This window comes from Canis aureus, chromosome X (assembly GCF_053574225.1).
Source record: "Canis aureus isolate CA01 chromosome X, VMU_Caureus_v.1.0, whole genome shotgun sequence".
NCBI classification, from domain to species: Eukaryota; Metazoa; Chordata; class Mammalia; order Carnivora; family Canidae; genus Canis; species Canis aureus.
Genome location: NC_135649.1, coordinates 108,787,669 through 108,802,539, shown reverse-complemented (window position 1 = coordinate 108,802,539; position 14,871 = coordinate 108,787,669). Strand labels below are relative to the sequence as shown.

General features: G+C 43.1%; 1 protein-coding gene across 10 annotated transcripts in view; it reads right to left on the bottom strand.

Moving 5' to 3' along the window:
• SH3KBP1 (SH3 domain containing kinase binding protein 1) overlaps window positions 1-14,871 on the bottom strand; it is a 339,190-nt gene that overhangs the window by 194,882 nt on the left and 129,437 nt on the right. For all 10 annotated transcript variants that reach the window (XM_077889066.1, XM_077889068.1, XM_077889065.1 and 7 more), the window contains one exon: window positions 2,728-2,851. In XM_077889066.1, the coding sequence (XP_077745192.1) occupies window positions 2,728-2,851 (124 nt within the window). The remainder of the gene's footprint in view (window positions 1-2,727; window positions 2,852-14,871) is intronic.

The window sequence follows — 14,871 nt, the reverse complement described above, 5'->3', positions numbered from 1 at the left end:
AGGTTCAAGTTGAAAACTGAAACTAATCTGTCCCCAAACTGTTTGCATGGTCCTGGCCTTTTCTCAAGGCTATTATAGTAGCTTCCTTCAAACCTAGGGTGGCTCTTGACCTCATACAAGGGCCTGGGGAGGACAAGCTTGTTCCACACTGTGAGGTACTATAACCCACTTGCCATTGCTGCAAAGTGAGGCATGTCCCCAAACCATTGGCCACAACTGGGCAAACTTCTTCAGCTAAGTCTTTCTCAAGTTTGGGACCCAGTGAAGTAGTTCAATTTCAGCCTCATAACAGAAATAGATTTTGATCTTTATTTATTAAAAGAAAAATAATTTGTGTTAATTCTCTTAAATTCTCACAGGGTCCAAGGCTGAATCACAAGGTGGACTCATATACCTGAAGAAGGATCCCATGTTAATGAAACAAAGCAGCCTGTTACTAAACTCTGAAAGTAATTTTCCTCCATAACAACAGCAACAGACAAAAACATCAAGAGATTTCTAGGGACAAAGCTTGGTGAAAACAAAGAGAAGGAGAAGACTTGGGTCATTTACAATAACTCATAAAACTTGAAGAATTAGTTGGATGGAAGTGTTTACAAGTAACTAGAATCATCCCCAGATTTAGCCTCTGATCCTTGTTTTAAGGGGGAAAAAAGTGGTTTTTCATTGATTTGGGGTGGGAAAAAAATGTAGCTTTTGAGCTCAGCACAATGAACTATTTATCTGGCCTGACAAGGCCAATCAATCCACCCCGCTGTTTATTATAAGGAGTAGTAGGATACTGTTAGTATGGACGGGTGGGGGCAGGGCCAAACATAGTGCTGGCCCTCCGTACACAATGCTTCCCTTCAACTGGAAATTGATGTTTGGCCCAGGTGACCTGAGGGTCAGTGTGAAGCCTGGGACAAAACGGAGATGGTATTTTATGTGCTTCATATTTACAGCATGTCTCCATGTGTTAAGGTCTCAGAGCCACTGGCAGATTCATTATATAAAATACCCGAGAGTAAAAGGTTGGTCACCATCGGGCTTTGGGCCTAAGGCGAAGATTTAAGAAAGGAACGGCACTCCATATGCACCCCTGTTCTGTACCTTTTTCTGGATCATGAAAAATCCCATGGAGGACCTCAGAGGTCAGAGTTTTAGATGCAAAGAGGCAATTATCAGAAAAGTTGGAATCCTTCTTTCATTTAAAGTTCTCAGGTAATTTTTATCAAACTCATCTGGATAATTACCTTAATTCCTTAACTTAATTAATTCCTTATCTTGTTAAGTCAATTAATTACCTTAATTCTCTTATTTACCTTACAAAAAGCAGGGCTGGCAGGAGGAGCCTTGCCACTGGTCATGTTGCGTGTACTTTCCTGACTCACTGACCCAAGAAGCACGAGGAGGAACGAGAGGGGCTCAGGAAAGCAAGCAAGGTTTGGGAATATAGAAAGACACACTGACTCCTTGCTCTCTGAAACTATCTATAAGGGCAGGCCTCAGGAGCTCTGGAACTTATTTGCAAGAACGAAGGAGGCACTTGGCCGGGACGACTATAGTTTCACAGCAAAATCTGCTTAATTCTTAAAATGGGAAATCCCCTGCATTGGTAGGATGGGATTTAAAAAAAAAAGAAAACAAGAAAAGAAAGAAAATCCTATAGCTGCTAACCAGCGTGGGCCTCCAGCCAATACTTAATCTGAATAATTCAAAAAGGGAAATGTAACCCAGGGCAGCTGGAGGGGGTAGAGGAAGAAGCAGGAAGGAAGAGAGACACAAAGCTAATGTCTCGAGCACTATGATCAATGGACAGTTTATTGGACAAATTCTTATGCTGTCTAAATTTTATGAAAGATTAGCTGTTCTTCCCTGTGGTTATGTAAACTTGCCTTCTTTTTTCTTTTTAATGGAACTCTTTGCTAATACATTTCCTGCTCCTGCTTTTGAACAGCTCTATATTTCTCTTTAAGGAAGTAATAAGCCCGTGAAAAGCCTGCAGCTGAATGCTAACCTACCATGGGCACGCTCAGTATGAGCCCTGTCTGATGCACAGTGAGGGCAGGGGCAGGAAAAACTGAGGAAATCTAGTGCGACCACAGTAGAGGTGAGTCGAGTCCTCTCTGCAACCTTACATTCTCTCTCCTATCATTTCAAACAACGATGTCACAAAGGAGGGATACGGGAGAAAACAAAACCACCACGAGCTAATACCTGAAAATCTGCCTTGAGATCTCAAAACAGGGAAATGAGATGGTTAAAGTTCTCTTGGTTAGAGGGATGTATGAGCTATATCTTTGCACATACTGCCTCCTAAACCAAGAGAGACAAGGTCTGTGTTTGGGAACCCAGCAGGTAGAGAAAGAGACCCTGATAAAGCCTGCCCTTAAATTAAAAAGAGAGCATGGCCAGACACGCATAGCTCAGCCTGCAACATAGCATTCTCTAAAGTCATCTTTCATCCATAAAAATAGATATGGAAGTGAAAGCTAATGTCCTAGAAAAATCATCATTTACAAATTTAGTCTACTTTCTTATTGTAAAAAAACTGTACTAGTTCCCTTGATTATAGTTATTACATTGTTACTCGCCCTGTGTGTGCATGTGTGTGTCCAAATTTATACGAAAACCAAAAGGACAAATGCCATTCAATTTTTTAGCAATTCAGAATTTGAAACTTTACCCAATAGCTTCCAGTTTGGGTTTGTGTGTGGGGAGGGGGCTTGTTCTTTTTTTCCATACCTCTCTTGTTGGTTCTTAGAATTGTTTCAGATGATAGCAAAGCATTTCCACTGGACACTTCGTGCATGGGCTTTTCTGGAGCTTTGCTGGAGAGAGGGTCTTTCTTCATTTCTTTCTTTATTTCCTGTGAGGATAAAAGAAAAACAAGACTGTTGTTTGAAATTTTTAAAATGGCTCTTTGGCTATTTTAAGCTTCAGCTTTCTGGAAATGAACTCTAATGACCTCAACTCAGTATAACATGGTGTTTGAAAAATACTATTTCCTATGTTGCTGTAGCTTGTTTTCCTTACATTTATTACTGGAGCACCTGGTCCTGTAAAGTAAAATGATGTCCAATATGGTGACATGACCTATGTGACTATGGCCATTCCAAGTGACTAGAAAGAGAATGAATGATACTGAAGGCCACCACACAGCTCGAAGTGACAGCCTGTCCTACTTTTTGAACAATGAAAAGTTTTGGCCAAGCAAAGTCACCACCTAAAAGCCTTTTGGTTTCAATCTTTCCCAACAGGGGTTTAGAGAAATATATTCCCATATCACCATTGGTTCACAATTATGCTAAACCCCAAAGAAGGTGATTTAAGTTCATTTACAGTCATCAAGTCCCTCTGGCTTTCTTTAACTCCTGACAAAGAAAAATGTAAGAATGACAAACAGAAATAAAGACCATCATTCTAGGCCAAAGGGTCAGCAAATGACAGCCCACCACATATTTTTATAAATAAAAGTTTCATTACAACACAACCACCTTCATCTGCTTAAGTATTTTCTAGGGCTGCTATGACAGCAGACCTAAGTATTTGGAACAGAGATCAAAGCATAAAACACCTGGCCCTTTATGGACAAAGTTTGCTCTAGGTGGTCTCTTATCAAAGACCCATTAAGATACAAAATTTAGGGGCACCTGGGTGACTCAGTCAGTTAAGTGTCTGCCTTTGGCTCAGGTCATGATCCCAGGATCCTGGGATTGAGCCCTGAGTCAGGCTCCACACTCAGCCGGGGTGAGGGGGTGCCTGTCCCTCCCCCTGCTCATGTGCTCTCTCTCTCTCTCTCTCTCTCAAATAAATAAAATATTTTTTAAAAGATACAGAAATTTAAAAAAAGATTTTATTTATTTATTCATGAGAGACACAGAGAGAGAAAGGCAGAGACACAGGCAGAGGGAGAAGCAGGCTCCATGCAGGGAACCCGATGTGGGACTCGATCCCAGGTCTCCAGGATCATGCCCTGGGCTGAAGGCGGCGCTAAACCACCGAGCCACCAGGGCTGCCCAAAGACATAGAATTTTTTGTTTGTTTGTTTGGAAGTAGGCTCTTTATTTATTCATGAGACACACACAAAGAGAGAGAGAGAGAGAGAGGCAGAGACACAGGCAGAGGGAGAAGCAGGCTCCATGCAGGGAGCCCGACGTGGGACTCGATCCCGGGTCTCCCGGATCATGCCCTGGGCCGAAGGTGGCGCTAAACCACTGAGCCACCCAGGCTGCCCAGATAGAGAATTTTAAAAACTGATGGCTGATACAATTACTTCAAATTACTCTAATAATTTACATAATTATTTTTGAAAGCGTCAATAGCCCAAAATGATAGAAACTCACAAATTGCAGGTCTGGAGCGGAGGGTTTCTGGGCTTGTCTGAAACCATGACTAATTATACCAACGTGGGAAAAAGGGAAAACTAAGGGGATAGACCCAGAGCATGGCTGAGTAGCAGGAAGAGCTCAAGGACAAGAGATGTGTTCTTTGGGAAGAACATGGGGCAGGAAATGGGGACGGGCTCCTTCTATAGAATAAACATGAAGACAGCAAATTTGGTAGGGGGCTGAGATTCAGCCTGGGCAGAGGGCAGAGGCAGAAAGAAAGGAACAAAAGCTTGTCAAAACATAGCCACTGGGCAGCAGCTTCCTATAATACACCCGGGTGTTAGTTACCATATCCAATTCCCCAATTGCTGGCTCAGTTCACAACATCCTCGCCCTCCCTCACCAGGGCCCCACCGGAAATCAGCAACTGTGGCTGGCACTTTGCTGGGTTGAGAGTTTCAGCTGGCGTCCCAGGCCAACCCAGCACAAAGCTGTGTGCATGTGTGTGTATGTACACGGACTCCCACCTCAGCAGCCACGGCACCTGCTAGAACAGCAGTTGCCGGGGGTTTCTGTAGCCTCACAGGCAGATGGCATCAGGGGACAATCTGCAAACATTGCCCGCCTGAGCCACATGACGGGATGCTTTCTTGGTGATGGCTGCCAGGCTGCTATGGCTTGAGAAGTAAAGAAAAACAAGCCACCATGGGTGCTCATTCCCCAGAGGTTGCTTCTTTGGGGGCAGAACAGTTGCTCAAACCTCCCATTCCACTGCAGTGTGGATGTGACTACGCACACACAAGTTTCCCAGCTGGACACAACGTAACATGGCGATACAACATCCAAGGTCACCAGGGACCAATTCGGGGAAATTCAGTAGGTTGTGGGCAACTTGTCAAGCATTTGCTCACACTAACCACTAAAGGCACGCAGTTGGGGAAGTGTGAGAGAGGGACAAATGTTTGAGAGACTGGAGGGATCACTAGAGAGAACTTTAGAAGCTGTGATTGGTTTTGGTTTTTGTCTTTAAGTAATCTCTACATCCAGCGTGGGGCTCAAACTCAAGACCCCAAGATCAAGAGTCACACACTCCAGTGACTGAGCCATCCAGGTACCCCTAGAAGCTGTGATTGTTAAGAATACCCAAACCCAAGGCTTCAGAACAGCACCTCGCAAGTTTGGAAGGAATGACCTGATCGAGCAAGTGCTTAAGGGCTAAAACAGCAATACCAAAGAGTTTGGTTCATAAATCCCAGATTCCATTGACTCCGCCAATGATTGTTTATATTTGCCACACACAGAAGCCTAACAATGACCAGATTTCTTAAGTTCCTTCTTAGATGGAAGCAGGGAGGAGACAAAAAATATGCCCCATATTTTTCCAGAGAAACCAAACACACAGGTATGGCAGTGCACTGGCACAATATCCAGGTACACCAGGCTCAATGCATTCTCCCACCAACTCAAAACCTTCCCTCTGACCTGCCTCTTTTCTGGAAGGGAGAGGAGCTATCTTGCTTGAGAGCCCATCATCTACTCACTTACCCAAGCTGGAAAACTCAGTGTTAACCCCCATGCCTCACCAGTCACCCAGTTGGGCTTTATCTAGTTCCTCGACCTCTCAGTTCTCTCCATTCCTCCTATGCTGTCTTAAAACCATGAACACCAGGCAAAGAACTTGAAGAGATGTTTCTCCTAAAAGATATACATCTGGCTAACAAGCACATGACCAGATACCCAACATCATTAGTCACTAGGGAAACATAAATCAAAACCATAATGAAGTACTCCTTCATACCCACTAAAATGGCTAGAATTTTTATTTTATTATTTTTATTTTTTAAAGATTTTATTTATTTATTTATTCATGAAAGATAGAGAGAGAGAGAAAGGCAGAGACATAGGTAGAGGGAGAAGCAGGCTCCTCAAGGGGAGCCCGATGTGGGACTCGATCCTGGGACTGCAGGATCACGCCCTGAGCCGAAGGCAGACGCTCAACCACTGAGCCACCCAGGCACCCATTAGAATTTTTTTAGAAAGGAAAACAGTGTTGATGAGGCTGTGGAAGAATTGGAGCCCTTGTGCACCACTGGCAGGAATGGAAAGTGGTGCAGCCCCTGTGGAAAACAGTACGGCGGTTCCTCAGAGTTACACAGAGAACCACTGTGTGACCAAGCAATTCTACTCCTAGGTATATACCCTAAAATACTGAAATCGAGGACTTAAAGAGATACTTGTATGCCAACATTTACTGCAGCATTATTCTTGGTAGACAAAAGGTGGAAACAACCTAAGTATCCATCAACAGATGAATGGACGAACAAATGTGGTCTATCCATACAAAAGAATATTATTCAGCCTCAAAAAAGAATCAAGTTTTGAGACCTGCTACAACATGAATAAGGCTAGAAACCATTATGCTAAGTGAAATAAGCCAAAGATAAAAGGGCAAATATTGTATGATTCCACTTACATAATGCAGCTAGACTAGGCAAATTCATAGAAACACTGGAGGTTACCAGGGAGTGGGAAGGGGGGATGAGAGTCAATGTTTAATGATTACAAAGTTCCTGTTTGGGGTGACCAAAACGTTTTAGATAGAGATAAGGATAACGTACAACATCGTTAATGTGGCTAATGCCACTGAACTGTACATTTTGAATGGTTAAAATGGCAACTTTCACGTTATATGTATTTTACCACAAGAAAACATACATAGGAACACCAGCTAACACGGGTGTGCTTGTCACATGCCGAAGCTGCTCTCAGAGCTGCACCTGGATGGCAACGTGGAGCCTGCACGACTATCCCATTCACCAGTGACACACACACCAAGACGTGCAGCACCAAGAGAGCCTGCCATACAGCAGCCAGAATCGGAACCCAACCCACCTCACTTCAGAGCGCATCTCTCAACCACTGTTCCCAAGTCCTGCTGGAGTGGCAATAATGTTTCCCTGCCTCTGGCCTCTCCCCTCCCAGGTCAGCCTCTACATTGCCACAAGAGACACTCTCCAAAAACAAATATATGCTCTTGTCACTCCCCTACTGAAATTGCCCAGTTACTTCCAAAAGACCACAGGATAAACCCTTTCATTTAAAAACTTGTTAAACTGCATAGCAAGCCACACATCCCTGTGTACTGCTAGCTCAAACTATCCGACATGCATGCTGGCCCCACAGTGCCCATTACCATGCAAATGGAACATGGGGAGTGCACTTCTCTAACAACACCTCGACTTTTACAGGCATCTGATGTCATGGACTCCTATTGGTAGGCTCTAAAAATAGGTGACGATGCTGGTAATGACACAAGCTTACACAGGCAAAGGCTCAGAGAAATTACAGTGTTTTAGCAGATATTTTTTCACTTGCTCCTCATGGTAGCACTGTCATTATGTTATTGAAAAAAAAAGAAATAAAACCCTGATTCTTCCAGACTGATATATTTTTGCGTTCAAGAATCGTGAGACCCAGTCAGAGAGGACGCAAGAGCAGCCAAAGGCCACAAAGCTAGTAAAGGCATAGTGGGCCATGGGACCCAACTCTGGGCCTTCTGGCCAGGGCTCTCTTGCTACACTTCACCTCCAAGGAAGAACTAGTGCTATGGCTATAGAGCGGAGATTCAAAATCACCACACCCGTGGCTCCAGTGGGAATCTTCACTTCCCTCCATAGCTAAAGAATATAAGGTACTACTTTATCCACAAACGCACCAGTCCTTGAAGTTCTTTCTCATCCACACATGAAAGCTCTTTGCTGCAGGGGAGGGTGCACTTGGCACTGGAATAACTTCTGCCTGCCCACAGCTGCCAGCATCTGGTTACCTGGAGCTCTCCGAGGTTCTGATCCAGATCATGGGACTCTGGATTTCCTGGCTCTGAATGTTCCCAGCCCCCAACCTTCAATTTTCACTTTCTAACACTAGGCCTATATTTTTCACCATTGTTAAGAACCTGGATCCTACCATTCCAGTGGTAGAGGCCACACCCTAGGCCAGAACTGTGGGCCATGGGGGCTTACAGAAATTTATACATCCCCACATATATAAATCAGCAATGACTGTGCTTGCTTTAAAACACTACAAAATCATCAGGGTATCGGCAAACCTCTTTAGGAGGTAAAGGAAACCCAACCTCACTTTATCCCAAATCTGATGCCTCAACAGTGGAAACTCATCATGTACAGTAAAACTGAGGCCATCAGTAAGATATCGATGCTGTGATAACACTTGAGCCATGTCACAAGGGCAATGTGAGTGAAGAGACAGGAGAACTTATATTCCTGCTTCCCAAAGCACTAAGCTGATCAGAGCCCAAGATGGCTCACCCACATCTGGAGGCCAAAAAGCCCCGATAATGCCACTCTAGCAAAAATTTGCCATGACGCATTTAGCAGCCTGCAAACAACAGCCTCACTGAGCAAACGCATAATTTGTACACAACTGGGAACTAGACTAGCATAGTCTGCTTTGTGATAAGTGGAGTTGCCTGGATGTGGCTGGCTGCTGAGCTAAGCTGGCTTTCCCTCTTTTCTCCTCAGCCTCCCCATCCATTACATACTATCCAGGTGCTGGGGGGGTTGGTTTGGTTGAACCTTAACTTCTTTCTATTAACCAAAATACTCCACAGTGAAACACCAGTGAAGGTCCAGTCTGGGGTCCCTCCCTCCTCTCATCCTGCCAGCAACCTTGACACAAGTAAAGACACAAGCTTCACATTAAGTGGGGAGAATGATGGTGCAAGTCCAACAAAACAAAAAACAATTAGTGCTGGCATTATCATTTATTAGGTGGGTGACCTTGGGGATGATACTGAAAGCCTCTAAGCAGCTGCTTTGTCATCTCTAAAAAGAAGTCTAATGCTAAATGCTTTGGCACCATCACAGAGGTGTCTTCAGGGTCAAAGAGTAAATTGGGGAGTGGTATATAGATTGATGACTTCTTGTCATTATTAACGTCATCATTAAATAGCAAGTGCTATAAAAAAGAATACTACCTAACAAAACAGATGAACTCCACCATCAGGATGTTGAGTGAAAGAAGCCAGGCTGAGAAGATCACATGCTGTATGATTCTGTTAATGTGGAGTGGAACAACAGGCACAGCTTATCAATGGAGATAAGCTTCCCACCTGCCCCTGGGAAGGTAATGACAGGGAGGATGAAGAAGTTCTATAATCCGGTCTGGGTGATGGCTGCACAGGTGCATACACACCTACAACTTCATCGAACTCTGTTCATGTATAAGATTTCCACACTTCACTGTATGCTATTTCCACTTCAAGTAACAATATGAATGCTTAAGCCAGAAGACAACAGATTCATTTAAAGTGAAATGTGCCAGTATTTCATCCTAGAAGGTCAAAAACATGAAAAGCATCTCAGGGGAAAGCTTTCTGGGATTGACGTTAAGGGGACCAGTGGTCAGAATGTGCCAGATGCTCCTTACCAAGTGGGTGAACCAAGGGGTGACTTATCCAACTGTCACAATCAGCTGAGTGGATCTTCTCCCTCCACGGGGTCCTTCCTCTCCACCTCAGCTGCTTTCCCCACATCTTAAAATATTTCCTTCTCTCCTGCCACCAACAGTACAGGCACATGGAGCAGGCTGGTGCCATTGACACCAGGGAAGGGGAGCTCATGATGCCTTGCCCTATAGAAAATGCTGGTCCTGGGCTTCCCTCTACATTAGAGTGAGGCTGGGCAGGGTTCCCTCAGCTCAGGATAGAAGCAGAGCAGAGGAGAAAAGAAATCATTCATCAGCCTGCCCTGAAACCTGGTCTGTTTCTTTCGGCAGGTAAGGCTCCCTTTAGGGCCAGGTGTGGCTGCGGCATCACAGCTGTGCCCCCTATGCTTAGTTCATGGAAAACCTTTTTGCAAAATTACCACTGGCAGGAGATAAAAGGAAATCATTAAAACAAACCCTTACACCAAATCTACTGCAAGAGAATTTTGAATAGATACAGAATTCTAAAATAGCACATTGCCCCCATCCCCCACAAGCATAATCCCTTCCTGCCTGCCCCCCACATAAAAGGCAAATTTGAGGAGCTGCTACCCCATGAACATCGCATGCTTGCAGAGACTGCTTTCCCAGCATTTGGCTCCCTTCAGAAAGGGCTAGTCAATCTCAAAACACCTGGGAAGACACAGCAAGTATTTTGAAAGCAATAGGAGAGCACCAGGGGAGCTTCAGCTATAAGATCCTATTTCTCTAAAAAGATATCTCTCATTATCACAATTCTAAAAAATACCCATGCTGTTGAACTATGAGACACACCAACCTCACTAGAAATATTTCTAAAACACACACACACAAAACATCTGAAGTAAATATGGCAACATATGAGGATTTGATAAATGAGAGGTGTGGACACACTGGTGTTTGCTATTCAGTTTCTGTCTTTTTCTAATGCCTGAAATATTTCATAATTTCCCCTAAAAATTACATAGTGAAACCACACCAATGGCTTTCTTATATTTAACAAAGTATGTTGCCACTTAGAAAAGTGCTCTGACAATATCATCATAGATTGACCTACAATATTTTCAGCTCAAAGCTAACAAGTTTTTTTTTTAAGTAACAGGATACCGACTGTCATGTTTCTATGTAAATTTTCAACTACATATTTGTACTATCATACATTTGCAGTATTATCTCCCAAGAATCACTGATAACACAAGCCCAGGCAAGAAGCTCTTGACCGATAGGATGGGAATAAATGCTGTGAGGAGCTCAGGAAGTGCTACAGGCTGGACAAAGATAACAATAGCTACCTTCATGTCCCAAAGAGGTAACATAGCTTCCTGATACATGCGCAGTGAGGTTACCTGCATGATAGTTGGTGCCTTTATATCTGCCCATGCCCTGCTAAACATCTAGATTATTACCAGTGGATCAAAGGGTGTCAATACCAACCAGCTGTTTGGAGATGCTTTAGTAAGCACTTAATAACTATCTGTCAAATGAATGGCCAATTTAGCAGTGTTATGGGTAGGACACCCATTACAGATGAAGGGTATTATTTCCAATGCAGTCCAAAGCTATGACAACATGGAAATCTGTATCATCCTTCCAATGACCCAGCTGGCGTTCACTGGATCACAACCAACTTCTCACCTAGCAGGATGCAGATCTGGCTTAAGAATAGTAGAAAAGGGGCAGCCCGGGTGGCTCAGTGGTTTAGCACCGTTTTCAGCCCATGGCATGATCCTGGGGACCTGGGATCGAGTCCCACGTAAGGCTCCCCACATGGATCCTGCTTCTGTCTCTGCCTCTCTCTCTCTCTCTATCTCTTATGAATAATAATAATAAAAAAAAGAGAAGTAGGAAGGGACGCCTGGGTGGCTCAGTGGTTGAGCGTCTGCCTTTGGCTCAGGGGCGTGATCCCCAAGTCCCGGGATCGAGTCCCACAACAGGCTTCCTGCGGGGAGCCTGCTTCTCTCTCTGCCTATGTCTCTGCCTCTCTCTCTCTCTCTCTCTGTCTATCATGAATAAATAAAAAAAAATTTTTAAAAGAGTAGGAAGAAGATACAGTAAGAAAATTCACACAGTACCTCATCTTCCTTAAACAAGCAATATCTATTTCTTTATTAGACTGGGAATGTTAGACATTCAAAATAAATCTACTCATTCAAAAATGAAGCCTTAAAAGCACTAGAAGAAAATATGAGAGAAATATTTTATGATCTCGGAGTGGGAAAGACTATTTGACACTCTGCCACAGAATCCAGAAGCTGTAAAAGAAAGGACTGATAAATTACAGAAAACTGCAAAATAGACAAAACAAGAATAAAAGAAAATTCATCAACAAGATTCCAAGTGGGGGAATGTTGCCTGTTAGAGAGAATACCTTCTACAAAGTGTCAGAAAGAGATCAATAACCCAACAAAAAAGAGCAAAGGACAATTCATAGGGAAAAAAATGACTCAAACCCAGGGAAAGATGCTTAACCACACTCATAAGAAAAATGCAAATTATGGCAGGATTCATTTGACAATATCTGCGCAGTGCTCACTGGACAGAAAGACCTGAATCCTTCTGTCTGTGTCCTCATTCTAAAAGTGTAACATTTATACCCACTGTTGTACCATGTTCATACCAGTCTTCTCTAGGATCTGGCTCCTCACACAGTACTGTCTGTTCTCACAGTGTGTAGTGTAGTGCCCAGCACACAGCTGCTATCCATGCAAAGAGTAGTAAGTATAGAGAGCAATAAGCACAAAACTCTCCAGAAGTTAATAGTCTAGAAAGACAGGGATGTATTTAATTTTTACTATAATTACTATAACTTTTACTATAATAAATTTTTTGTATTAAATACATAAAGATTCTCAATGGATCTCTCTGATACCCAGTGAATTTATTAATGCTACTGATGTTAAAAATCGGTTTTTTTCATCTGTCTGATTGGCAACCATCAAAACAATATAATTTTAGCTAGGTGTAGAGAAAGATACCCTCTCACACTCTCCAATGACAGTATAAATTGATATATAAATCAAGACAACCTCTGTGGGAAGCAACATGGCAATTACCTATCAAAAATTTAAATGCCTATACCTTTTGACTCAATATTTCCACTCCTAGGAATTTAAACTACAAGTATACTTGCACACGTGCAAAATGGTGTATGTACAAGGTTAATCATTACAACACTACTTAAATCAGCAAGACTGAAATGTAAATGAATATCAGTAGAGAACTGGTTACATGAATTATAGTAAAGCCATCCCATGCAACTCTCTCCAAGAATGAGGCAGGTCTCTAAGTACCAATAAGGATAATCGCTAAGATATGTTGCTAGGTAAAAAAGCCTAATAAGGTATGCTAGCATTTCTGCAAAAGTGTGCACGTGCCTCACTGTGTAATACAGAACAAATTGATAACTGAGACTTCCTCCAGGGAGGGGAACAGGGTGGCCAAGAGACAGGGAGAGCATACATTTACTTTGTCCCTTTTAATTGGTACCATATGCCTGTGTTAGCCATGCAACTTGAATTTAAAATGTAATCATTGAGGGGTATCTGGGTGGCTCAGTCAGTTAAGCATCTGCCTTTGGCTCAAATCATGATTCCAGGGTCCTGGGATCGAGCCCCACACCAGGCTCCATGCTCAGCCTGCTTCTCCCTCTCCCTCTGCCTTTCCCCCTGCTTGTGCTCTCTTGCTCTCTCTCTCTCTCTAAGTAAATAAAATCTTCTTAAAAATAAATAAAAAGTAATCATTGAAATTTATTATTTCCCAATCATTAGACTATTGACTGCTATGTTTTCTGCAAACAAAGAAGAAGATGCCACTGCCCCCTCATATAGTTCAGTTACATCTTTTCCACTGCTAGTGTTATTGATTCCAGTGTTGCTGGGTCCCAACATATGAGCAGATACAAAGCTTAAAAGAAAGCCCTCAGTCCGTCTATTTTACCAAGCAGGGGAGATAAGAAAGTTAAGACATGGAGAAAATCACACCAGGCCCAATAATCCATTGTTTTTTCCAATAATATGATGTAAAATTCAAAATTTTGGAAATATAAGTATAACCAATGGCATGACAACCCAGAAAAAAAATGCATATAAAAAGGCAATACTGAACCTTATTTGTAGTTTTGTCATAGGCAGAATACAGTTCACTTTGGTACCCAGAGTATAAGACTTAAACAGTGTGGGCTTGGCTAATTATGCTCAAAAAGGTTAATTATATGATCTCAAATTGAGCTCCCTGAAGGGTGGGCACTTTCTCCAACAGCCTCTTCTGGAAAAATGTATAAATGTTTCTGATGACATCATACCCACTCCATGAGACATAGGGATTGTTGGATCACGTGCTAGGTGCTAGGTAAACAGCCTGCTCTTGGAGATAAAAGAAGGGCCATCCAGGTCTAACAGCCATTTCTGCCATCATTTCAACAGCTTTGATGAAGAGCCCCAGCTCCTGCGGCCCCTGGTGGGAATCCCTGTCACAGTACTGACCCCTGTACTCTATCTAGGTCTCTCTCGGCTACTCTGTGAGGGCCTCAGGGGAAAGGAAGAGGTCTCAGTCATCTTTCATCCCCAGACGCTCAAAAAATGGTGGCCATTATCATGAGCTCTATCATTCTTCTAACAGATATTTGAGTGCCTACTTATGTGCCAGCTATAAATGGCAGCAGTACATGTGTCTCAGAGTGAATTTTCAGTCACAACTGCTTCTAAGACTAATAAGCTAATGGAGAAAATGTAAATACACTAGGATCTCTTACAGATAAACAGAAACTGAATCTATTCTTCATTTCCCTAGATCTAAAAACTACGGAATTCGCTTGCAACTGTTAAGAGAATACCATAAGTAAGGTACTGTTCTAAGGGTTTGCATGGAGTAACTCGTTTAACACTCACAGCCACACTGAGAGGTAGGGAGCATTATTATCTCTCTTCGACAGATGGGGAAGTGGGTCCCAGGAGGGGGCAACAGAGTAAAAGAGCAGACCTAGGATGGAGGACTGAGACGGGGGCAGTTCTGTGGCCAAGCCTGCACTCCCTGAGGTCACACCACACCCCACTTATATGGGTATGCTCTCTTCACT